This window comes from Erpetoichthys calabaricus, chromosome 2 (assembly GCF_900747795.2).
Source record: "Erpetoichthys calabaricus chromosome 2, fErpCal1.3, whole genome shotgun sequence".
Lineage (NCBI taxonomy): Eukaryota > Metazoa > Chordata > Cladistia > Polypteriformes > Polypteridae > Erpetoichthys > Erpetoichthys calabaricus.
In genome coordinates this window covers 255040666-255067581 of record NC_041395.2, presented here as the reverse complement: position 1 = coordinate 255067581, position 26916 = coordinate 255040666, and the positions used below count along the sequence as shown (strand labels likewise).

At 39.6% G+C, this 26916-nt stretch overlaps 1 protein-coding gene across 3 annotated transcripts in view; it reads right to left on the bottom strand.

Moving 5' to 3' along the window:
• Positions 1–1663: 1663 nt before the first annotated feature.
• The window catches only part of slc16a9b (solute carrier family 16 member 9b), a 53426-nt gene continuing 28173 nt past the window's right edge, over positions 1664–26916 (bottom strand). For all 3 annotated transcript variants that reach the window (XM_028795395.2, XM_051923144.1, XM_028795396.2), the window contains 3 exons: positions 10902–10997; positions 3887–4720; positions 1664–3622 (listed from right to left, as the gene is read on the bottom strand). In XM_028795395.2, the coding sequence (XP_028651228.1) occupies positions 3438–3622; positions 3887–4720; positions 10902–10997 (1115 nt within the window). In that variant the 3' untranslated portion in view covers positions 1664–3437. The remainder of the gene's footprint in view (positions 3623–3886; positions 4721–10901; positions 10998–26916) is intronic.

Sequence of the window (26916 nt, the reverse complement as noted above, 5' to 3'; positions counted from 1 at the left end):
AAACAAAGTCCAAATTAAATAAAGTGCAGTGCTTTCAGAATCCTTCAATAAATAAATAATCCCATAAAAACAGAAATGAAGTGGAGGTTACAATCCAATAGAAAAAAGTCTTCATTAAATACAACAAGGTTAAAACAATGCTGGAAGCAGTCTCTTTAAAAACAAGGCCGATGCATTCTTTAACTGGTGACCCCTGCTGCCTTTTCGGCCTTACGCGGCCAGCCGTCCTTCTTCTGGTCACTCCAGCTCCTTGATCGCTCCGCTGGAGCGACCGCTTCCTTCTGCCCCACCGAGTGTCGGCCAAACACCCCTGCTTGGGCTCACTGTCCAGCTGCCTGCCTGCGAGCACTCGCTCGCTCGCTCACACCGGTTCTTTCCACACTGCTTCCTGCTTACTTCCTCACTCCACAACCTCCGTCTTTCTTTTCTTTTTCCTCCCTTTAGCCGCCTTGCACTTCTATTTATGAAGAGGACATGGCAGCTGTGCCGCGGCAATTATTTATTTAAAACTGGCCTCTTGATGTGAGCTGTGGACCCGCTATACCACAAAGTCCCTCTGCACGATGTGGTCCAGATCTAATTATGCAGATCCAGATCGTCTGGATGACTTTGATTTATGCGTGGACGATTCCAGTTCGGCACGAAGACGATTCTTCATGTCGTCAGTTCGCACACTTCTCGATGGTCCGGGATTTTTCGGGTGATTTTCTATGTAATAAACTTAATAAGTTATAGCGTAATGAAAATTGACCACCCTATACTGTACAGGAAGAGACTGAATACGTGCATACATCACTGGCGCATACGAACCAGAAGGGAAATGAAATAGAGCACAAAGAGTTCACAGCGAATGCACAAGGAGAGACTGAACACGTGCGGAAATTATCGGCTTGGCGAACTTTTTGGTCGTAACCCGATTTGTACATGTTCAGAGACGTTCGTGACCCGAGGTTCCACTGTATATATATAATAATGCATTTTATTTATAGGGGCACTTTACATTAGCAGTAAATCTCAAAGTGCAACATAAAAAGTTAAACAAAGGCAAGGCAAGATAAAAACTGAGATAAAACAACAATAATTATAGCATTCTTGTTAATAAGCTTTCCTAAATAGAAAAGTTTTTAGCTGTTTTTTAAAACAGCCCACAATCTGCTGTGTTCTTAGGCTCTCTGGTAGGGCATTCCAGAGCTGCGGAGCAGCGGCTACAAAGGCTCGGTCTCCCATTGTATGAAGTTTGGTCACAGGGGGGCGAAGGCGATAGGTATTTGTAAAACGGAGGTTTCTTGTAGTGTAGTGGACTGTAATATAAGGAGTTCCTTAAGATATTGTGGAGCATTTCCATGGATACACTGGTGAGTAAACAAACAGAGTTTGTATTCTGTATGGAGATGGATAGGGAGCCAATGAAGTGATCGAAGGATTTGTGAAATGTGTTCATATTTCTGCAACCTCATCAGGATTCTTGCAGCACTATTTTGAATTTGTTGTAGGTTTTGAAGGCTCTTGTTGGGTATCCCGATGAGGAGTATATACTGTAAACAAATATATATAGTAATTTAATTTATTTATTTTTTTGTTGTTACAGAAATGGTGATTTTTTTTTTAAATTAAGCATTGTTTCAGAGAGGTACATTACAGAAGAAATAAACAGCATTACAGCTTGCAATTCTAATAACCATTTTATTTTCTTTCATGCCATATGTATTATTGATACATATTTTTGTACAAATTTTATTAGTTTTATTTATTTTATTATTTTTAAGGTCACTGAATAATAAGCCTACAGAATTTCATTTTGTTAATAAAAAATGAACAGTTAACAGCTGTGGTCTATAGTTTAATTATATACCAAAGGTAACACATTAATATAGAACATAAGGTTTCTACAAGTCTGATTATGCAGGAGCTTAGTGTAAAAAGTTCTTTAAAGTGATAAAGGAAAAAAAAAAAAAATCAGTCATCAGTATCGGCCTTAGACAACCTGATCGGAGCATCCCTAATATCCTTGATAACTGTTGAACCAGACAGGCTAGCTGAAATCTGTTTTGGCAAGGTTTTTTCTACACCAGGCACATTAGATTTTGAGTACTTAAAATTACATCCTTCTAGTAGCGGCCACGTAAAATTAACTAGAAATTGAGGCAAAAAAAGCTTTTTTCTATTTGTTTTTCCAAATAAAACACATAAAACAAAATGACTATATACATCATCATGGTACACAACACATAGAACAAATATCACCATTACGCACAAAATAATTACCTCTGTCCACCATTAAGACAACATTTAATAGTTGTGTACATTACATCCTACCTGCTCCACTGGCTAAAAATAAAATGCCTTGTAAATAACTAATAAACAGGGAATAAATAACAGATTTACCATTTTTCACAAAAACATCTCTTAAAAAAGGGCAACAATAATCTTTTGAAAAGGAATACCAACATACAGTAATCCCTCACTATATCGCGCTTCACCTTTCGCGGCTTCACTCCATGCGGATTTTATATGTAAGCATATTTAAATATATATCGCGGATTTTTTGCTGGTTCGCGGATTTCTGAGGACAATGGGTCTTTTATTTTCTGGTACATGCTACCTCAGTTGGTTTGCCCAGTTGATTTCATACAAGGGACGCTATTGGCAGATGGCTGAGAAGCTACCCAACTTACTTTTCTCTCTCTCTCTTGCGCTGACTTTCTCTGATCCTGATGTAGGGGGATTGAGCAGGGGGGCTGATCGCACACCTAGACGATAGGGACGCTCGTCTAAAAATGCTGAAAGATTATCTTCACGTTGCTACCTTCTGTGCAGCTGCTTCCTGAAGCGACATGCTGCACGGTGCTTCGCATACTTAAAAGCTCGAAGGGCACGTATTGATTTTTGATTGAAAAACAAACTCTGTCTCTCTCTATCTCTCTCTCTCTCTCTCTCCCTGCTCCTGACGGAGGGGGTGTGAGCTGCCGCCTTCAACAGCTTTGTGCCGCGGTGCTTCGCATACTTAAAAGCCAAACAGCCTTATTGATTTGTTTGCTTTTCTCTATCTCTCTGACAGTCTGTGCTCCTGACGCGCACTCCTTTGAAGAGGAAGATATGTTTGCATTCTTTTAATTGTGAGACGGAACTGTCATCTCTGTCTTGTCATGGAGCACAGTTTAAACTTTTGAAAAAGAGACAAATGTTTGTTTGCAGTGTTTGAATAATGTTCCTGTCTCTCTACAACCTCCTGTGTTTCTGCGCAAATCTGTGACCCAAGCATGACAATATAAAAATAACCATATAAACATATGGTTTCTACTTCGCGGATTTTCTTATTTTGCGGGTGGCTCTGGAACGCAACCCCCGCGATGGAGGAGGGATTACTGTATACAAAATTATTAATAGTCCCCTTAGGAATTTTAATTTGAAAAAATCTGGTGAAAATAAAATAATGTCTATGCAAAAGATGCAACACTGTCACATGAAGAAACATATTTAACATTTGGTCTTTTGTTTTTTGAATTATTTTTGTCCCAGCAGGATAGGGAAGCAAGAAGCAAGTTAAATCCACCTAATAAAACACAGGTGCCACTGAAATAAAAAGCAGCACTATATGATTGTGTCCAGTCATAGAACCAGCCTGCAAGAAAAAAAAACAAATAAAAAGGATGAAAACTGCAATTTGGAGATAAAAATATAGAATTTAGAATGACTATTAAACATTGTAAAAAAGAAAGAGGTATATACCAAATTTACCAAATAAAATGATGTAATCATTTTCTTCCTCTCTATATACAGTAATATAGGATACATATTTACCATTTTTCATTATGTCTAATCTGTCATCAAATTCATTTTGACACATTTTAAGGACAATTTGTTAGTAAAAAAGGAATGAACATACCTATAGCAGGAGGTCCAAGCAACATTCCAAGTCCAGCAAAGAACATTAAGACTCCATAAGCATGTGTAAGTGTCTCTGTCCCCACTATTTTGGAAGTAACATAAGGAAAAATCGACCAGTTTCCGGAAAAAAACCCAAGTATTCCTGAAAGGACTGCAAATGTAACATAACTGCAGGCAAGGGGAATGCAAAGCAAGGCAGCTCCTGAAGCACCTATCGTAAAAGCATAGAGATAATAGCTGTTCATCCAGGTCAAATCTGCTACGATGCCAAGGGCCAGCTTTCCAACTCCCATCATGATTGACAGAATTGAAACTAGGGGTAAAATATATTCCTCATCACTGAGTCCAGAGTTTTTTGCAACATCCTCCATAAATAGCACAGGAGGAAAGGAGCCAATATCAAAAAGAAACATGGAAATACAGAGTGAAACAAAAAGTCTATCTTGTAAAAGTTTAGTGCTGGTTTGTATATACTTGAAGTAAGCATCTTTGTTTTTGACAACTGCAGCAATGGAACACCTTTCCTGGAAGCGTTTTTGTTTTTTTTCACCATTAACTATTTCCACATTCAATACTTCATTATTTTCTGAGCATTTATCAAACTTGTCATTTTTGTCATTAATATCTTGGACAGAAAGCTTTGCCATTTTCACAGTCTGGCACTCCTTTCTCTTCAGAGAGTATCCTTTCAATTGGAGAGGCCTCATTGGACCACCACAAACCAATATGTTGAGTGATAAAGCACCAATAATTAGCAAGCAGCCATTAAGCCCGTAGATTTTAATCAATTCCATCTGAAGAGATGCATAAACAAAACCTCCAAAACTTGTACCTAAAAAGCAAAGGAAAACAGTGGCAAAAAATTATTTTTTTTATTATTGATATTTGTGCTTCGGTTTTTACATATTGACAGCAACATGTACATTGAATAATTTCTTTTTCTTTCGTTATATAACAAGCACACTTGTTTAGTTATACCTTCTGTGAAAGTGTTTATTTGATATTTGGACTTTAGTCTTCACACATTACACACTTCACATCAGCATTTTGTCATTATTACTATAACATGAAACGTTTCTGTTTCAGTTATGTGTTCAGCATTTCTTGCCTTGCATTTCTTGTCATCCTACATTTACACAGAAGATCATTGTCGAAACGGAACACACATGAGATGTATGTATTCCAAATAACAATATTATTTACCTTATACAATTACAGACACCTAACTCCCAGATAAAGAGACTTCAGCTCTGAGAATTTTGCGTCTGACTTGGCTTTCAGCTGCCTCGTGGAGGATGGGATAGCGGGCTGCTTGCTGCCAGTGCTGATTGACACTTTTGCAAAACAAAGACACAGATGAGGAGGTGTGAGGGAATTTAATTTAAGTTTCCTAGGCTTTAGGCACTCTAGTGTTAATGATCTCATGGGCACAGCCATCATCAGTGTGTCTGTGTCTGCCTGCAGAGAGAATGTTGTCCTTGTCGAGAGATTTACTTTCCTTGAAAGGGACATTCCTGTCTCTGGCAACTCTTCCTATGAAGTCAGTAGACAGATTGGAAGGTTGGGGTGGGGGAGGGGGGTGGAATGGGGGGGCTGTCATGAGTTCACTGGAAAAAGTTGTGTGGCGCTCCCAATATCTTTGCAAAAGGATGAAGGTCCAAGTCTTTAGAGTCCTCGTGCTTCCTATTTTGCTATATGGTTGCGAGACATGGACGCTATTCAGTGATTTGAGACAAAGACTGAACTCCTTCGGTACTGTGTCTCTTCGCAGAATCCTTGGGTACTGCTGGTTTGACTTTGTATCAAGTGAGGCACATTACCTGCATTGTGAGCAAGTGTCAGTTATGGTACTGCGGCCATGTGGCATGATTCCCTGAGGGTGATCCTGGTCACAGGATCCTCATTGTTGATGATCCGAGCAGCTGGACCAGGCCAAGGGGACACATGCGTAACACCTGGCTGTGACAGACAGATGGTAATTTCTGGATGGGTGGGACTACACCGTGTGTCTGCCTAGGGGGTTGCCAACTAGAATCCTGAGCTGTTTCGTCATGTGGTGGGTGCAGCAACCTGCTGTACCAGTGCATACTCCTCAACCTGACCTGACCTGGTATTTGTTCAAACCCACTATATTAATTCCATGCTAATTTTAACCTTGGATGATAAGATTTTTGCAAGTTATTGCTTTGAATGAATCAACTATAAAGTGTGTTTATAATATTACTGAATACCACTTTTGGTGATATCCTGTACTAGAGAGTTTTGCAGCATTCTCATCCACACTGTACCACCCTGGCTCCAAACTCCAATATACAGTATGTTCTTTCCTTGGTCAATGAGCCCAAGCCTTTACAAATGTAAGAGAATTTAAAGAATACAAACTACAAACACAGAAGTTATACAGATTCCACAAGTTAAAAAGTATTTCCTCACATTTTTTTACACAAGACCAACACACAGTATTTCAAGCTTTTGATTTAATGTTTCATCACATTCTTCCATTGTCTTTGTGTTCCCCATGCTCTTTTCTTTGTTTAATAACACATTTCTTTCACATCAAACATCCACCTTACTCCGCCTCTATGTTTAACACCCCCTTTAATGTGAGGACCAGACGAATATATACACATTATCAACAGCTCTAGGACATGGTGCAAATGTGTTTAAAATTCATATTCAAATTTATTATTATATTGGTGAACTTCACCCCTTTCAATTTCCTTTTATACAGTACAAGGACCGGAGGCCAGCATGCTCCACTAGTAAGAGACTAAAAGTGAAAGGAAAACAAGTGAAAACATGTTCTAATAGAAAGTATGTGTCATATGTTAGCATATCTGCAATGCTTAAACAAGCAGAACATCAATTCACTGGTGCAGTTTGAGAAACTGCTGATGAAAAAAACAAAATTACTGCAGTCACGGCTTGACAACCAATGAATGCGGGGAAGACAGGGTCTTCATTTTAAAGCTTGACATCAATTAAAGGGTTACTATGTCAGTAAGATTTTCTTCACGAAATAATTCTACCATTTTATTGAGGTCAACTGGCTTATAATCATTACGAATTCTTGACTTAGACAACTTGGGAACTCTGTAATTACTGACTTTTTCCAAAGCTCAGGTACAACACCATAGCTCAGTTGTTAGAATTACAGTAAATAAAAAACTAAAAAGAGCTGCTTAAAACAACACCATTACCTTACATAATATGGATAATTTCTTTATAAGACTGGCTGTCATGAAACAGTATGATTTCTGTTTAGTGATTAATGTTAATCCATATATTAAATTATACATTTCAAGTTTTCTTTTAAACTGCAGATATTTAGAGAACATAACATTTTTTCAAGGTCCATTTAGTCAAGCAGACTGTCTCCTAAAGGCTATATTTTGCCTCCTCTGCAATTTACACTTTATATCAGTAAAAAAAAATTCATTCCGTTATCATGAATGCTGAACACTATGATGACAGCATACATATCTGGTGAGGTTGATTGCTATTCCTTAATACAAGGAAGTGCAATAGTAGCTCTCTTTGTCTGAATGTCAAAAAAATTAAAGAATGGCTATTTGACTTTTGGAGACAGAAATACATATGTTTACTGCTTATAGTTCTGGGAGACAAGGTAGAAATAGGAGACACTGATAATAATTTAAATTGGAATATCAACACTCACTGTATGTGTCCTCCATAAATTGCATAGGGACCGCATGCTGTCCTTATACTAAAGGCTGATCCAGTCTATCACTATTAATTTGATACAGGCAGTCCCCGGGTTACGTACGAGATAGGGACTGTAGGTTTGTACTTAAGTTGAATTTGTATGTAAGTCGGAACAGGTACATTATTTTAACAAATGCTATTGTTGACCAACTGTAACCAAGTGCTCTGCCAATGAATGATGGAGTTTCACCTCTCTCTTACCTTTTTATTATTTCTACTTTATTTTCAATGGTGATGGTTTTTGTCTTCTTTACTATATCACCAGCACTTGCATCAGATTTGTGTTTCAGAGACATTGTTGAAGGGTGAAGACAAAAGGTTAAGATGAGCCCTTCTGCACAGCACTGTACAGCTGTCACAGCAGGAAGGCACCAGTCATCAACACATCTGATGTATACGGTGGTCCAGATCTAATTATGCAATTTTCATTACGCTATAACTTATTCAGTTTATTACATAGAAAATCACCCGAAAAATCCCGGACCATCGAGAAGTATGCGAACTGACAACATGAAGAATCGTCTTCGCGCCGAACTGGAATTGTCCCTGCATAAATCAAAGTCATCCAGACAATCTGGATCTGCATAATTAGATCTGGACCACCCTGTACTGACAAGAGAAAACTTCCTGCTATGTGCGTAACAGTACAAGCAGGCTTGCTATTGAGAATGAATGGGGGCAGCGAGGGGCGGTTCATCACCAGCCCACCTCACAGTTATCTCCACTACAGTATGATGCCTGCAGTGTACGCAACACCACAGCCCCCATTCAACACGCAGCCATCCGAGGCACACTACAATGCTACTGGATCACTGCTTGCAGCATTACCAGCCGCACACCTAGAATGAACGGGGCAGCCGTGTGTGGTGGGCGAGCAGTGAAACTGCTTGCCGCTGGGAGCCACCCGACTTGAGGGACACTGCACTGCGCGAGCAGCGAAATCACCCCCCACCAGCCTCCGTCCAGCCACCGCTTGCAGCGTCCGCAGGCCAAAGATGATGGAGCGGCAGTTACTGAGGCACATGCATCGCAGCTGCGGTCCCGTTCGTATGTCGTAGGTTGGATGTCCGTAACCTGGGGACTACCTGTATTAAGCTTAGCTTTCAGCTCCACTACCTGGTTTAGTGGCCTGAAGCATCAAAATTTAAAGAAATTGCAACAGGTTACCAAACAGGCAACCAAAATTATTGAAGCTGATATGGATGATGTGATACATGTATGCAAAAAGACAATGATGAAAAATCTAGAACTGTTTTGACTGATTGCATCCATCAATTATAATACATTTACCTTCATTAATTCAGGGAGGATGGTTGACTTAAAAACCCCCACAAATTGTTAACGATTGCATAAAAATGTAAGGCAAATAAAGCCTTTTTTGAACACAATCCCTTCATTTCAGGGGCTCAAAAGTAATTGGACAATTGACTCAAAGGCTATTTCATGAGCAGGTATGGGCAAGTCTGTCGTTATGTCATTATCAATTAAGCAGATAAAAGGCCTGGAGTTGATTTGAGGTGTGGTGCTTGCATGTGGAAGATTTTGCTGTGAACAGACAACATGCGGTCAAAGGAGCTCTCTATGCAGGTGAAAGAAGCCATCCTTAAGCTGTGAAAACAGAAAAAACCCATCCGAGAAATTGCTACAATATTACGAGTGGCAAAATCTACAGTTTGGTACATCCTGAGAAAGAAAGCAAGCACTGGTGAACTCAGCAGCGCAAAAAGTCCTGGTTGTCCATGGAAGACAACAGTGGTGGATGATCGCAGAATCATTTCCATGGTAAACAGAAACCCCTTCACAATAGCCAACCAAGTGAACAACACTCTCCAGGGGGTAGGCGTATCGATATCCAAGTCTACCATAAAGAGAAGACTGCATGAAAGTAAATACAGAGGGTACACTGCAAGGTGCAAGCCACTCATAAGCCTCAAGAATAGAAAGGTTAGATTGGACTTTGCTAAAGAACATCTAAAAAAGCCAGCACTGTTCTGGAAAAACATTCTTTGGTCAGATGAAACCAAGATCAACCCCTACCAGAATGATGGCAAGAAAAAAGTATGGAGAAGCCGTGGAACAGCTCATTATCCAAAGCATACCACATCATCTGTAAAACACGGTGGAGGCAGTGTGATGGCTTGGGTGTGCATGGCTGCCAGTGGCACTGGGACACTAGTGTTTATTGATGATGTGACATAGGACAGAAGCAGCCGAATGAATTCTGAGGTGTTCGGAGACATACTGTCTGCTCAGATCCAGCTAAATGCAGTCAAATTGATTGTCCATCTGTATCATGAAACACCGCCCAATGACCCAAAACATACAGCCAAAGCAACCCAGGAGTTTATTAAAGCAAAGAAGTGGAAAATTCTTGAATGGCCGAGTCAGTCACCTGACCTTAACCCAATTGAGCATGCATTTCACTTGTTGAAGACTAAACTTCAGACTGAAAGGTCCACAAACAAACAGCAGTTGAAAGCCGCTGCAGTAAAGGCCTGGCAGAGCATTAAAAAGGAGGAAACCCAGCATCTGGTGATGTCCATGAGTTCAAGACTTCAGGCTGTCATTGCCAGCAAAGGGTTTTCAACCAAGTATTAGAAATGAACATTTTATTTCCAGTTATTTAATTTCTCCAATTACTTTTCAGCCCCTGAAATGAAGGGATTATGTTAAAAAAATGCTTTAGTTGCCTCACATTTTTATGCAATCGTTTTGTTCACCCCTCTGAATTAAAGCTGGAAGTCTGCACTTCAATTGCATCTGAGTTGTTTCATTTAAAATTCATTGTGGTAATGTACAGAACCAAAATTAGAAAAAAGTTGTCTCTGTCCAAATATTTATGGAACTAACTGTAGTGAGAAGTTAAGCAAAATGACACCTTTTATTGACTAACTAGAAAGATTACAAAATGCAAACTTTTGAGGCAACTCAGGCCCCTTCTTCTTACATCTTACAATGAATAAACCAATACAATGAAATGCAAAACATAATAAATAAAATGATGAAATAAATAAATAAATGCAAACTGAACAGAAAGACATGTTTAGAGCAACTGTTACATCTTGCATGCCCATTGTGTGAATATAATTCTACCTATGTTTAATAATACGTGTACAGTGGTGTTTCATGAAGGCAGAGCTCTGGCTAGAACTGGCACCAACTCTGCACAATCAAGGTCAGGATGAAAAAGTTAGTGAAATACATACATTAATATTTAAAATAATGCATAAATTAAAGATATATTTTTCAGATTCATAAGACAGTGTTTTAAAAAAAAAAGAGCATACCTGTTGCCACTATTCCAAGAGCAAGCCCTCGTCGTTTGTCAAAATACTGACAAATAATGGTCACTGTAGCAGCATATGTCAAACCGCAGCCAAGACCTGCAGAAAACAGGTACATTCAATGGTATGGAAGACCAGCACACCACAACAAACTTTAAAAATAAAGAAATGTTTATAATCTGGGGTCAATTCAAATAAGATCAAAAATAACCAAAATATAATCTGCTTTCTTTTTCATGACTTCAGTATTCTATTTTTCTCCCTGCTGATTAAACACAGTTAAGATACAAAAAAAAAATGAAACCTCCCAGTCACATAATAAGTAATTTCAGAAAACACTAGCCACTGTTCTGGGGTGAGTTTCTAGAAAGAATCATTGTAAACTCCATCTAAAAACTGATTATTAATTTATGAGTGTCTCTCCAAACCCATCGCAGCATTTGAAATCCTATGTAATCCAAATGTTGCACAACCAGCTCTTTAAATTGTTAGCTGCTCAGTAAACTTATACATTTTGCCCCAACCTTAGCAACAGACAGTGCTTGCCTGACAGCATACATTAAATTTATTTCATGTCAATTAATAATTATACATAAGTTTTATTTTTATAATACCCTTCAAAGCCTTTCACAAATATTCCAAAGGATACAAAAACAAAAAAGATTGTGTAAATAACACTGTACACAAGCTTAATACTGAACATTAAACACAAAGCTTCAATTTACGATAAAAAATAATAAATCATTTTCTGAGCACTTAAAATAATAAGAATTTTGCATTTGTAGGAATATATGAAATAGATAAATTGTTAAGTTCATTTAAATAACTTCTGTTAATAATGTTTACAAGTTAGTAATATTTCCATGTTTTTTAAAAATTTTGAAAAGTCTATAGTCTAAACTTGCAGATAGCTTTATTTTGACAAAGGCATTTTATGCATTACAACTAGTTATGAAGAAAAGAGGGAAGAAAGAAAATGGAAGGACAAGAATTTTGGGTTGTCTGGAGAGAGACAGCGTGGTTACAATAAAGAAAATTTCCTCAAAAGAATATCCTTTGAATTCATTGTAAGTGTATTCGCTCCCCACCTCACAAATGTAACACTAACACAATAAAGTCAAGTCATTAGTGAGTTTCTGATACCCATTCATACTCCCAAGCCCTGTAGAGCCTAGCCTCACCTGCCATAGAGGTTCTTCTACATTGGACATGCAGTTGATGTCCAATCGCCAACAATGTTTTACGAATATTGTGGCAAAGTGGTTTGGGAATACACATGATATGCTGAGTGTGACGGTGGATAGATAGCTGCTGATTGATAGAAAGTATCCATTCTACGCATACAGTTAGGTCCATTTGGACAGTGAAACAATTTTCATATGTTTGGCTCTATACACCACCACAATGGATTTAAAATGAAGAAATAATTACATGAGTGAAGTGTAGGCTTTCAGCATTAATTCAAAGGATTTATCAGAAAGATCATATGAGCCATTTAGGAATAATAGCCATTTATATACATGGACATTTGACTGACAAGCTTTTCCATAGCCAGGTGGGAGCAGGTCCCTCATTATTTCATTAACTATTAAGCAGGTAGAAGGTCTGGAGTTGATTCCAAGTGTGGAATTTGCATTTGGAAGCTGTCACTGTGAAATCTCAATATGAGGTCCAAACAGCTGTCCACACAAGTAAAAACAGTCTATCATTATGCTGAGCAAACAAAACAAACAATTTTGAGAGGCAGCAGAAACACTAGGAGTGGTCAAATGAACCATCTAGTACATTCTTAAAAAGAAGGAACGCACTGTTGAGCTCAGGAACACCAGAAGGTCTGGACAATCATGGAAGACAGCTGTGCTGGATGACTACAGAATTCTTTCCTTGGTGAAGAAAGACCAACACACAGCATTTAGCCAAACTATGAACCTCTCCAGGAGGTAGACCTATCATTTCCAAAGTCTACAATCAACAGAAGACTTCATGAAAGTAAATACAGAGGGTTTACTACAAGGTCCAAATCACTGGTAAACTTCCAGCATAGGAAGGATAGATTAGACCTCAGCAGAAAATATTAAAAAAAAAAAACAGACCAGTTTTAGAACAGTTTTTTGGACTAGTGAAATGAAGATCAACATGTACCAGAATGATGGATAGAGAAGAATATGGGTCGGCTCCATGCTACCGGATGCATCCCGGGAGCCTCCTGATATCGACAATGCAGGTAACGTACCTGAGGGATAAGCCAGCGAATGAGGACATAACACACAAACACAGCAAAGGGTAGGTGCATAAAGGTGCCAGAGTGCTTTTATTAAAAACAAAAACAGTGTCCAAAACAGTGCAGTGCTCCAACAGTTAATAAATAAATAAATAATCCATAAAAACAGGGTGAAGGTTAAAATTCAATAAATATCCATTAAAATTGGAGGTTAAAACTGGAGACAGTCCATGAAAAAAATGAGCCCCAATGCTTCCTTCTCAAATCCAACAGGTGCAGTCAACCTTCAAATCCCAGCTCAGGTCCCCGTTGCCCGGCCTTCAGCAATCCTGAGGCACCACACTGAGTCACATACATCTTCTACTGCTAGTCCCTGGGCATCTATGGGAACACTGCATATCGGGCCATACCTACTCTCAGGCAAACACGCAGTAGGAGTGACCTTCCACAGCATCCGGCTCCTACAGCCCTAAGACTCACACTCAACCATCTGAAACAACTCAGTTCAGCATGGGTGCTCTCTCTATCCCGGTCTCTTCCTATTTTTTTTTTTTTGCTCCTTTTCTTCCTTTAACCTCCTTTTTGTCTTTCCTCCCTTCTCTCTCACTGGCGAGTCTCCTTTCTCCTCTCGTCCCCCCTTTTCTCGTGATGGCTCTCCTTTACATGCCTCCACGGGTGCAGTGCCTCAATCGTGTAGCACAGAAAGCTGATGAAGCAATTGAGACAGACTGCACCTTCACATGCAGGTGCGACTTACCACAATTACTTCATCAACCTCCCGCAGCTGCTTGAGCCAGCACACCTACAGTGATCAAACCAGCCATTCAATTATACATTTTATATTTATTTAAAAACTGGCCACTAAAATGTTAAGATGTAGAACTGCTATACCACAGGCTCATGATCCGATGAATACCATATAATCTGGGAAATATGGTGGAGGCAGTGTTATGACATGGGCATGCGTGACTGTCAATGGAAGTTGGTTACTGGTGTGTATTAATGATATGACAGCTGATAAAAGATACAGGATGATTTCTGAAGTGTACAGGACTATACCGTCTGTTCAGATTTGGACAAATGCTACCAAACTGATAATGCTTCACAGTACAAATGAACAATAACCTAAAACAAATTGTGATAGCCTGCGGTGGGTTGGCACCCTGCCCGGGATTGGTTCCTGCCTTGTGCCCTGTGTTGGCTGGGATTGGCTCCAGAAGACCCCCGTGACCCTGTGTTTGGATTCAGCGGGTTGGAAAATGGATGGATGGAAATTGTGATAGCAAACCAAATTCTTTTCAAGGCAAAGAAGTGGAATATTCTTCAATGACTAAGTCAATCAACTGACCTCAACCCAACTGGACATGCATTTCACAAAACTGAAAAAACTGATGGCAGAAAGTCCAACAAACAAGTAGCACCTGAAGACAGCTGCAGTAAAGGCCTGGCAAAGATTCAATAGAGTGGAAACCCTGTACTTGGAGATGATCATGGGTTCCAGACTTCAGGCAGTCATTGACTGCAATGGATTTTCAACTAAGTATTGAAAATGATTGTCATATTTATAATTGTTAATTTGTCCAAATACTTTTGAGCCCCTGAAAAAAATGTGTGTGTGTGTGTTCGGGGTGTATAAAAATGTATGTCTTTTTTGAATGGCTCATACGACGTTTCTGTTAAACTCCTTAAAACTGCAGATCTACACTTTAGGCATATCATGATGCCTTCATTTCAAATCCATTGTGGTGGCGCACAGAGCCCAAATAATGAAAACTGTATCACTGTCCAAACATGAACCTAACTGTATGTAAACTGTCTGTAACTAACTCCCACAAGTGGCCAAAGAACAATTCAGTACACACCTGTGAACCCACAGTGTGGTGGAATGCAATATGTGTCTAGGCATGAATATTTGGAAAATGCACTTCTGGTGTTATAAATAGTTGGGTGTCATCTGAATTTCACCTCAGCCAAACTGCACAGCAGTTGTATGTAGGATGCACAACACTACTGTGAGAACTGGGCATTCCTTCCCAGTGAGGACAAGGATAAATGGATGGAGGTTAGAATTCTGGATCTTTGAGCCTAATTAGTTAATAAATAATGATGTCACATTCACTTTCATAAATGTATTTCATACTGATGGAGGATCCAGAACATTGCCATATGTTGAAAATATTGTCATTTGACTGATTTTCAGTTGACTTGTGATGCCTTTTGCTAAGAGACTTGAGGGGAAGGGCTAACAAAGACATAATTTATACTTGTATTTAAAAATGAAAGATCACAAGGGTTTTAGGAAACCCACAAAAAAGCAGTATGTGCACTAGTACACTATGTGTGTGCTTTGTAAAGTTATTTAGTAATCCAAGATTAATCATGTTTGGAAAACTTATCCCTGATCAATAAAGGCCATTCACACCAGTGCCAGCAGAATGCCACCTACCTCTCTCTTATAATCACATACTGGAGGAGGCTGATAGTTTCTGGGTAAATGGGAAGACAGACTCTATATGACAATGTTTTAGAAGCAGTCACAGCAAAATTATTATAATTCAAAAACTGGAGTGCAATTTGTCCTCAAGCAGTGAATTAAGTAGCAGGAAAAAGCATAAATCCACTAATTATTCACACTAGCCTAAGTATTTGTGGAAGTAAACAAGACTAACAACAGAAACAATAGCTGGAATTTACAAAGAGCTCTACATGCATGTTCATTATATACTAAAAAAATGAGATGATTTCAACTGATGACAGCAGTATAGGGCATTTTCAGCAGAAACTGTGCAATGAGTATTTGGATGTTACTTTGATGTTCTTTCAGAAAATCTTGGTACAGTATAAAAAGTTACAGAATATACATACTTTGATGTTCTTTCGGAAAATCTTGGTACAGTATAAAAAGTTACAGAATATACAAGTATGTCATATTGTTTCTTTTATAGATGTTCTTCTGTGAACCTTTTGCGTTTACTTTGCTTGAGATACAGAAATTACAAATTTTTAAAGGTTGGAATCTTATTTCTGTTCGTCATTAACTAGTTTTTTTAACTTCTGCTTACTCTTTAGCAAAGCCAAATACAATATAACCCTACTACACAATCATTCTAGGTAGGCACTTTAAAATTACTGGTAACAAAACTGCCACTGCTTTCACATTATAATTAAAATTTAACTTGGTATTGGCAAAATATTAACATTTTCAGTTTCTGTGTTAAGAGTGGTTTTAATAAACTACTAACCTATTTGCAGATTGCTGCTCTAAGGCCTGGTTCAGTGGTTCCAAAACATTTTTTAAGACATTTCCCACCAAAACAGTGTATCATCTAGTAAGGGGGCCCCCCATTAATATAAACCTAATACTGCAATGCTGGCATCATCTTGGATTTTGTTTGCTGCTAACAGTAGTCAGACAGCAGGATTTTGGATAAAAGTAGACCCATTAGTCAAAGTAGCAGACTACTGATGCATGATGGAATGTTGTGTGATACCTCCAAGCCAAGGATTTTCAACCTTTCCTCTTCATTGGTTTTAAATTGTTTTACAGGTGCTGGTCATAAAATTAGAATATCATGACAAAGTTGATTTATTTCAGTAATTCCATTCAAAAAGTGAAACTTGTATATTAGATTCATTCATTACACACAGACTGATGTATTTCAAATGTTTATTTCTTTTAATTTTGATGATTATAACTGACAACTAATGAAAGTCCCAAATTCAGTATCTCGGAAAATTAGAATATTGTGAAAAGGTTCAATATTGAAGACACCTGGTGCCACACTCTAATCAGCTAATTAACTTAAAACACCGCAAAAGCCTTTAAATGGTCTCTCAGTCTAGTTCTGTAGGCTACACAATCATGGGGAAGACTGCTGACTTGACAGTTGTCCAAAAGACGACCATTGACATCTTGCACAAGGAGGGCAAGACACAAAAGGTCATTGCTAAAGAGGCTGGCTGTTCACAGAGCTCTGTGTCCAAGCACATTAATAGAGAGGCGAAGGGAAGGACAAGATGTGGTAGAAAAAAGTGTACAAGCAATAGGGATAACCGCACCCTAGAGAGGATTGTGAAACAAAACCCATTCAAAAATGTGGGGGAGATTCACAAAGAGTGGACTGCAGCTGGAGTCAGTGCTTCAAGAACCACCACGCACAGACGTATGCAAGACATGGGTTTCAGCTGTCGCATTCCTTGTGTCAAGCCACTCTTGAACAAGAGACAGCGTCAGAAGCGTCTCGCCTGGGCTAAAGACAAAAAGGACTGGACTGCTGCTGAGATGTTCAAAGTTATGTTCTCTGATGAAAGTAAATTCTGCATTTCCTTTGGAAATCAAGGTCCCAGAGTCTGGACGAAGAGAGGAGAGGCACAGAATTCACGTTGCGTGAGGTCCAGTGTAAAGTTTCCACAGTCAGTGATGGTTTGGGGTGCCATGTCATCTGCTGGTGTTGGTCCATTGTGTTTTCTGAGGTCCAAGGTCAACACAGCCGTCTACCAGGAAGTTTTAGAGCACTTCATGCTTCCTGCTGCTGACGAACTTTATGGAGATGCAGATTTCATTTTCCACACAGTGCCAAAGCTACCAATACCTGGTTTAAGGACCATGGTATCCCTGTTCTTGATTGGCCAGCAAACTCGCCTGACCTTAACCCCATAGAAAATCTATGGGGTATTGTGAAGAGGAAGATGCAATACGCCAGACCCAACAATTCAGAAGAGCTGAAGGCCACTATCAGAGCAACATGGGCTCTCATAACACCTTAGCAGTGCCACAGACTGATCGACTCCATGCCACACCGCATTGCTGCAGTAATCCAGGCCAAAGGAGCCCCAACTAAACATTGAGTGCTGTACATGCTCATACTTTTCATGTTCATACCTTTCAGATGGCCAACATCTAAAAATCCTTTTTTTGCATTGGTCTTAATTGATATTCTAATTTTCTGAGATACTGAATTTGGGACTTTCATTAGTTGTCAGTTATAATCATCAACATTAAAAGAAATAAACATTTGAAATACATCAGTCTGTGTGTAATGAATGAATCTAATATACAAGTTTCACTTTTTAAATGGAATTACTGAAATAAATCAACTTTTGTCATGATATTCTAATTTTATGACCAGCACCTGTATACTGTACTTCTTCTGGGCATAGCTAAATGTAATATTTCTTTAATCTGTCCACTCCCAGTATTGCATTTGGAGATAAAAAAAAAATCATGACGATTTTGTCTTTTTATAATATTTTTTTGTAAGAACAGTGGTATGGTTTCATATATAATAAAATGGAAAGCCTAAATGTACATACTTTTAATTTTCAAAAATTTTGAAAATGAATGATAGTTACAATTGAATTCAGGTCAGATGAAGTAGAAAAATAACTCACAGATTACATACAACCTATTTAACTATTTAAGGCTAAAAAAGGGGAAAATAGCTTTTTAAGGAATAATGAAAAACAAAGGTTGCTGAAATTTGTTGATTAAAGGAAAAGTTTCGTATATTTCAAATTAGGATTACTATTTCACATTCACAGTATATACTGTATTAATTTGTCATATGAAATTGCATTTCAAAGCAAAGCATTTTTTTTAACAAATTTTAAAAAATACGTATTTGCCCAATGTGAAAATAATAGATAGATAGATAGATAGATAGATAGATAGATAGATAGATAGATAGATAGATAGATAGATAGATAGATAGATAGATAGATAGATAATTAATCCCAAGGAGAAATTCACATACTCCAGCAGCAGCATACCGATAAAAAACAATATTAAAGAGTGATAAAAATGCAGGTATAACAGACAACAACTTTGTATAATGTTAACGTTTACCCACCCAGGTGAAATTGAAGAGTTGCATAGTGTGGCGGAGTCTGTCAGTGAAGCAGGACAGTGACAGCAGTCTGTCGCTGAAGCTGCTTCTCTGTCTGGAGATGATACTGTTCAATGGATACAGTGGATTCTCCATGATTGACAGGAGCCTGCTCAGCGCCTGTTGCTCTGCCACGGATGTCAAACTGTCCAGCTCTGTACCTACAATAGAGCCCGCCTTCCTCACCAGTTTGTCCAGGTGTGAGGGGTCCCACTTCTTTATGCTACCTCCCCAACACACCACTGTGTAGAAGAGGGCGCTCGCCACAACCGTCTGATAGAACATCTGCAGAATCTTATTGCAGATGTTGAAAGACACCAGCCTTCTAAGGAAGTACAGCTGGCTCTGTCCTCTCTTGCGCAGAGCATCAGTATTGGCAGTCCAGTCCAATTTATCATCCAGCTGCACTCCCAGATATTTATAGGTCTGCACCCTCTGCACGCAGTCACCTCTGATGATCACGGGGTGGTTTGAGTTGCACCATTTAACAAAGTCCTTGATTAGGTTCCTGTACTCCTCCTCCTGCCCACTCCTCATGCAGCCAACGATAGCAGTGTCATCAGCGGACTTTGGCACGTGGCAGGACTCTGAGTTGTATTGGAAGTCCGATGTATATAGGCTGAACAGGACCGGAGAAAGCACAGTCCTCTGTGGCACTCCTGTGTTGCTGATCACAATGTCAGACCTGCAGTTCCCGAGGCGCACATACTGAGGTCTGTCTGTAAGATAGTCCACGATCCATGCCACCAGATATGAATCTACTCCCATCTCTGTCAGCTTGTCCCTAAGGAGCAGAGGTTGGATGGTGTTGAAGGCGCTAGAGGAGTCCAGAAACATCATTCTTACAGCACCACTGCCTCTGTCCAAGTGGGAGAGGGATTGGTGTAGCATATAGATGATGGCATCCTCCACTCCCACCTTCTCCAGGTATGCGAACTGCAGAGGGTCGAGGGCGTGGCGGACCTGTGGCCTCAGGTGGTGAAGCAGCAGCCGCTCCATGGTCTTCATCACATGTGATGTCAGAGCGACAGGCCAGAAGTCATTCAGCTCACTAGGATGTGATACCTTTGGGACTGGGGTGATGCAAGATGTTTTCCATAGCCTCGGGAAAAATAGGCTCAGGTTGAAGATGCGCTGTAGAGGACTCCCCAGCTCCAACGCACAGGCCTTCAGCAGTCATGGCGATACTCCATCTGGACCCGCTGCTTTGTTGGCACGAAGTCTCCTCAGCTCTCTGCTTACCTGGGCTGCTCTAATTGTGGGTGGGGGGAAACTCTCTCCTATGCTGGTATCAGCAGAAGGATGGGTGGAGGGTGCAGTACTCCGAGGTGAGTGTGGGTTAGAAGTTGTTCATCTGGTTTGCTCTCTCCACATCTCTCTTGATGGTGGCACCCCACTTCGAGCTGCAGCCAGTGATGATCTTCATCCCATCCCACACTTCCTTCATGCTGTTATTCAGTAACTTCTGCTTCAGCTTTCTCCTGTACTGCTCCTTTGCCGGCCTGAGCTGGACTCGGAGTTCCTTCTGCACGCGCTTGAGCTCATGCTGATCACCGCCTTTAAAAGCCCTTTTCTTCTGGTTCAAAAGGCCCATGATGTCACTTGTAATCCATGGCTTGTTGTTAGCATAGCAGCTTACTGTTCTTACTGGAACTGCAATGTCCATACAGAAGTTGATGTAGTCAGTAGTGCAGTCAAAAACCACCTCAATGTTCTCACTATATGATCTCTGCAGGAACTCCCAGTCCGTAGTTCCAAAGCAGTCTCTCAGAACCTGCTCTGCTTCAGGGGACCACTTCCTGAATAAGCGTGTTGTTGTAGGTAGCTCCCTCACTCTTGGTTTATAGTGAGGCTGAAGCAGAACCAGGTTATGATCTGCTTTCCCAAGGGCAGGCAGCGGGGTGGTGCTGTATGCGTCTTTAATGTTTGCATACAGTAGGTCAATAGTCCTATTTCCCTGGGTGTTACAATCCACATACTGGGAGAAGGCAGGTAATGTTTTGTCCAGTGTCACATGGTTAAAGTCTCCAGCGATTAGCACAAGCGCCTCGGGGTGCTGCGTTTGTACTTTAGCAACAGCGGAATGGATGATGTCACCCGCTATCTCCATGTCCGCCCGAGGAGGGATGTAAACAATAACAACAATGACATGTCCAAACTCTGGGCAAATAACAGGGATGCAGACTTATGGCCAATAGTTCGATGTCACTGCAGAAAGTGGAGATTTTGACGTTTACATGTCCAGAGTTGCACAACCTTGTATTCACATAGACAGCGAGTCCCCCTCCTTTCTGCTTCCCGCAGGTATTTGCGTCTCTGTCCGCTCTAACTGTGCTAAACCCGGGTAGCTCCATGTTAGCATCTGGGATGTTAGTTGTTAGCCACGTTTCACAAAAACACAACAAACTGCATTCTCTGTAAGTCCTGGCATTTTTCACTAGCGCAGCCAGTTCATCAATCTTATTTGGTAGTGAGTTCACATTTCTCAGGATCACAGAAGGCACCAAAGGCTTGTATCACCACTTTCTCGCTAGCCGCTTAGCTTTTAGCTTAGCTCCGGCTCTGCTGCCACGATACGACCTTCTTACCTCGTCGGGTAAATAGGGAACCACACCGGCACGGGCCTTTGTTCTCTGCGCTTGAAGTTGACTACCTGAATAGATGAGTCTCGGCGTGTAAAAATCCATGTCCAAGTAGTAAAAATGTAGCAAAAAGTAGTAAAAAGTGTCCAGGGAACGAGTCCACATAAAAGAAAGTGGTAGGAGTGATCAGTGAAATAGAGAAAAATAGAGAAAAAGGTAGAAAGATAAAGTCATACACGGAGCTGCTGGAAAGGCTGCCACTCGGGGCGGCGCCTGAATCATTACTAAAAGCCTTAAAACTTATCAAATACCTCAAAATTGAATTCGTTACTGAAGCAACAAAGTTTTTGACTTAAGAAAAGAAGCCTTCCGTGTTTCTAAGGCATGCTTGTGAACAGAAAATTTCTTCCTTGTAGTGGTGATTGAGGGTGAAGTTTTGACATCTACTGACACCCACTGATGCCAATTTATACATAAATACACAGAAAGAATGTGCAAACTCAATGCAGACCCAAGCACTGTGGGGCATGAATTGAAAGGTCTGCTCTATTACTCTGCAATTACTAAAATATAAGTACTAAACTTACTCAATTTCAACCTGGCTAAAACTAAATGTACGCCTACAACATCTGTTCAGTTTTTGCCACTTAATTGCAAACTATGGTACTGGTCAACCATTCTATCGTCAGACCACTAAAGTATGCAGATGCAATATGATACCAGCGACAACAGACAGTATCTTTCAAAATAATGCAAATTTTTTTTTTTTTTTGAGTTTAGGGAGTAAACTTCCATATGGTAAAAGACTGTGACCGACCACACCTGTGACTATGTTCAGTTATTGTTGTCTACTTGTATACAGTGCAGAGTCAGTAATTCACATCTGGGCATCAACATTCAATGTCAATTAGAGCACTTGGAGGTGAAACGTGGTCATGGCATGGATTAGCAGAAAGGTGAAATGCACATACCTGTGTTGCTTTTTATCATTTTTCTTTCTACAATGACACGGATATGTTGTTTTGCAGTATGTGTGTAATATAAATTTGCGGATTACAGTACTAAGTACTACTAAGTTTAAATGCATTTGTTTACCTCTGTACCCTTTGCCTCCATTATAAAATGCAAGAGTAGGCTATGTATTTATTAAAAACTTTATTTAAAATTACTTTAGAAAAGTTTCATGTGGCAAATTAATTTATAGTATACCATGCTTGTGAAGAAATAAGTGATACTTAAAAAAATTTGAATTTATCTTTTAATATTAATGAACACTAAAATTAAATATTAGGCATATTTATTTTTATTATTAATAATAATCAACATTTGCTACTTAACGTACAGTATATTCTTCTGCATTAGTTTAAATGTGTGCTTAAAATTATGGCATACCAAAATAATTTATCAAAATTAAAAATATTATAAAGTAACTGAGAAAATTATACATAGTTATTTAACATTTCTACAGATATTCATGAAATAAGATGCACGATTTTCAATATAAGCTCTCTTGTGGTTATTCAATGTACTTTATTATCTGTGCATATGTTTTACTGTTGCTTCATGAAACAGAGTTAGACAGGCCAGACGGTTTTTATTCTACCGTCTCTATATACTACCAAGCATATTTACAGCAGTGAAAACATATAGTTGCATTATATTAATGGTTTAAAGATTTGTCAGGAAATTTTGTTAAAGTTCTCCACTTAAACCTCAGTATCACCTGATACTCCTTCTTTCAGTTTCTTGTGAAAATGTTAGAACTGAAACATGGCATCCTGCTATCCTCTCGCCAACAAAAGAAACTCCAATACAGCCCTTTCATCAAGCAGGCGGCCTTGCAATAGTTGCTGCTGGATTCCCTATCAGTCTTTAATCTTTGAATTTTCTCAGCTACACCTGTTTCACTGAACCGGATGGATCAACTCTAAGAGTCTGCTACCTCCGATATCCATACGCATTTACCCACACAGCAGCATTTCAAATCTGCAATGATACTTACAGTTGGGAATACTGAGAAAAAGTTCACCATGGATCTTGAAGTAAACGTATCTTTTTATTTTCACCTACCTCAAGTTTTTGACTCTGTAATACATAATCACATAATGCTGTGTAAAAGTTCCATTATAGCTACACTGGCTAAGAGGGGTTCTTTGTATTCCCAAAGTCTGAGTTTTAGTATTGTCACTGCTGTCTTGGGGAGGATGTGATGTTGAGTGAGGGGAGTCACCCTGAGCAGATTCCTCAGCAAAGACAGGTGCATTCAAAAACACACAAATAAAAATATGCACACATGCATGCACACAGAGAAAATATAATTAAAACCAACCTTTATTTAATGGCCTACATTGAAGATGATTGATTTAAAAATCACAGTAAGTCTTATTCCTTGTAGGCTTAGCTTGCTCAAAGTATACTTCACATTCTTGCTAACCAGTAAACCCCCGATTCTCTAACGAATTGCAAATGCAAGAATGGCAAATTACTTTCTGTTCCCTCAAATCTTTGAAGGGATGTAAGATCATGGAGGGTGGGAGCGTCCTGGGAAGGTTTTCATTTAATGAAATAAATATATTTGTAGTAAAGCTGTTTCTTTTTGGAGCCATGACTCGTTTGGTTCTGGTGTTTCAGAAGCGCGTTGCAGGCGCCTTTGTTCATTGTTTTTATCCATGCAGTCTCGTTTTTGTTTTTCTATGGGTGTATTGTTAGCTAGAAGTCGTTTGCTGTTAGGAATCATAATTGAAACCCTGACCGCAGGCACTGTGGAGTAGCTAACTGCTGGCACTGTCAGTAGTCACCACTACCTCAAGTTTAAATACATACACATATATAGATAGACGGCGTATTCACTGTGTTTCCCAGTAGACACGATACGTCAGCCTTATTGCGAGTGGCAAAAGTGCTATTTAAACTAATACAGGTAGACGTGGACACCGGGTTTTCTGATGAAAAAACAATAACGTTTAAAACAGTATCGTTTACATACAACAGATTTTGGCGAATCGTTTAAATGCACTTATTTATATCCTTTTATACACTAATAATGGCAATTATTAAATAATAATAATTATAATTATTATTGGAGGCACGGTGGCGCAGTGGGTAGCGCTGCTGCCTCGCAGTTGGGAGATCTGGGGACCTGGGTTCGCTTCCCGGGCCCTCCCTGCGTGGAGTTTGCATGTTCTCCCCGTGTCTGCGTGGGTTTCCTCCGGGCGCTCCGGTTTCCTCCCACAGTCCAAAGACATGCAGGTTAGGTGGATTGGCGATTCTAAATTGGCCCTAGTGTGTGCTTGGTGTGTGGGTGTGTCCTGCGGTGGGTTGGCACCCTGCCCGGGATTGGTTCCTGCCTTGTGGCCTGGGATTGGCTCCAGCAGACCCCCGTGACCCTGTGTTTGGATTCAGCGGGTTGGAAAATGGATGGATGGATAATTATTATTATTATTAACCATTCCTCCCATATAAGTAACATTTCGGGGACTGCCTTCTTCTATCTTCGAAACATTTCCAGACTTTGTCCTGTTCTTACGCAACACAGTACTGAAGTATTGTTTAATGCCCGAGTCACGTCACATATAGATTACTGTAATGGTATTCTATCTGGCATCCCACAAAAACTTATCAATCGCTTAGAACTTCTTTAAAATTCTGCTGCCAGGATAATATCCTGCTGTTGTAAATCCACTGAACATATTACACCTATTCTCTCTCAACTTCACTGGCTCCCAGTTAACTACAGAATACAATACTAAATACCACTCTTAACATTTAAAGCTCTCCACAACCTCACTGATCTCCTCCAGACTTACACTCGTCTTGTACTGTGAGAGTATTCAGTCTGGCAATATGGTGCAGCCTTAGTTTGTGGAAGACAGGCACAACTAAAGACATGAGCATAAAATGATGGTTGTCAATTTCAAACTGTGTTTCCTCAATGTGCTCCTTGAGAAAAAACATCATCAAGTTTGAGACATGTTAACAGCTAACAACAATCTACATAGTGACTAAATACGTTTAGCCAAAACGTCGTTTGGAGGCTCACTTGAGCACATAAATGCATAGCTTTGGTAGCTTAGCCTGGCTTAGCTAAAGTAAAGATTATAAAATGGGATTTTCTAATGGCCAAATATAACCAAAACAATTGTTCAGCCTTACCTATGAAATGTAATCCCCCGGGATCTGGTTTGGAGCGTACAGCGGTTTGTACAATCCCAAGCAGCACATTATTCATTACTTCACTCCACAGCAGTGCCACTCACAATATGGTGGCGACGTTGATGTACGATTCTGCTAGTCATGAGGCGTCTAGTTATTCTATGTCAATGTTTAAATATGTCACCATGGCAACTTTTGGCGTACACGCTTTACATCAAGTTTAGTTTACAGGTTGTGTTGTGTTGTTTGGGCGCTACCTACTGAGTCTGGGAAGCCACTGGGTTTGACTCTGGGGCGCTGAGTCGCAGTGCGCGTGCACTTCGATGCGTCCTTTGTCCGTCGTCCTGCGTCCGTGCATATATACAACTGTCGTTTAGTAATATAGATAGTATCAGCAAGAAGAAAAGTTTCAGTGTGCTGAACAGAATAGGTGAGCAGAAATTGACAGCACCAAAACTGTCAATGACTGATGCAATGCTCCTCAAACACAACCCCAAATAAAATGGAATTTACCACTGAAAATTGCAGGGATTAGTTAGAAAATAACATTTATTAAAACATCTGACGCTAACCTCAGGTGGTTAAGTAAATATAAAACTCAAGTGCATGGTATTCATGATATGGAGTACATGTATTGTCAATACAGGGAAAAACAGGGTTTGTACATGGTGCGGCATGGAGGCAATAAGCGTGTGGTGCCTTGATGTCTGATGAAATGAATCAGCACAAGGAGGAGATTCAGGCATGGTGGACAGCATTCTCATAGCCAGCTCATTTCAATTTACAATAACATGTAGCAGAAGCACAAAGTTCTTTAGAATGTGGAGATGGTTTCTGTGAAAAGAATCAGCACTGAATGGGACAGAGCTTAACCCTCCAGTCTCCCTTCACTATTTTGTACTGAAAATGGGATATGATCACCAGCAGGCACCAGGATGCATGAGCTGCATTGATTTCAGTAATTTGCAATTTTAGTGAGATTAAACTATGGGCTTACTTTTAAATTGTGGAGACAAAAACAGATCTTGAGTTCATATTATATACTTGTGCTGAATATTTTTCTATTCAGGATTAGGCTTTCACATTTGAAAACAAAGCTTAATTGCCATAAGAACATTATTTATAAGAACAGATTCCTTTGAGATTTTGAATTGAAAATAAAACTGTTAACTTGAATT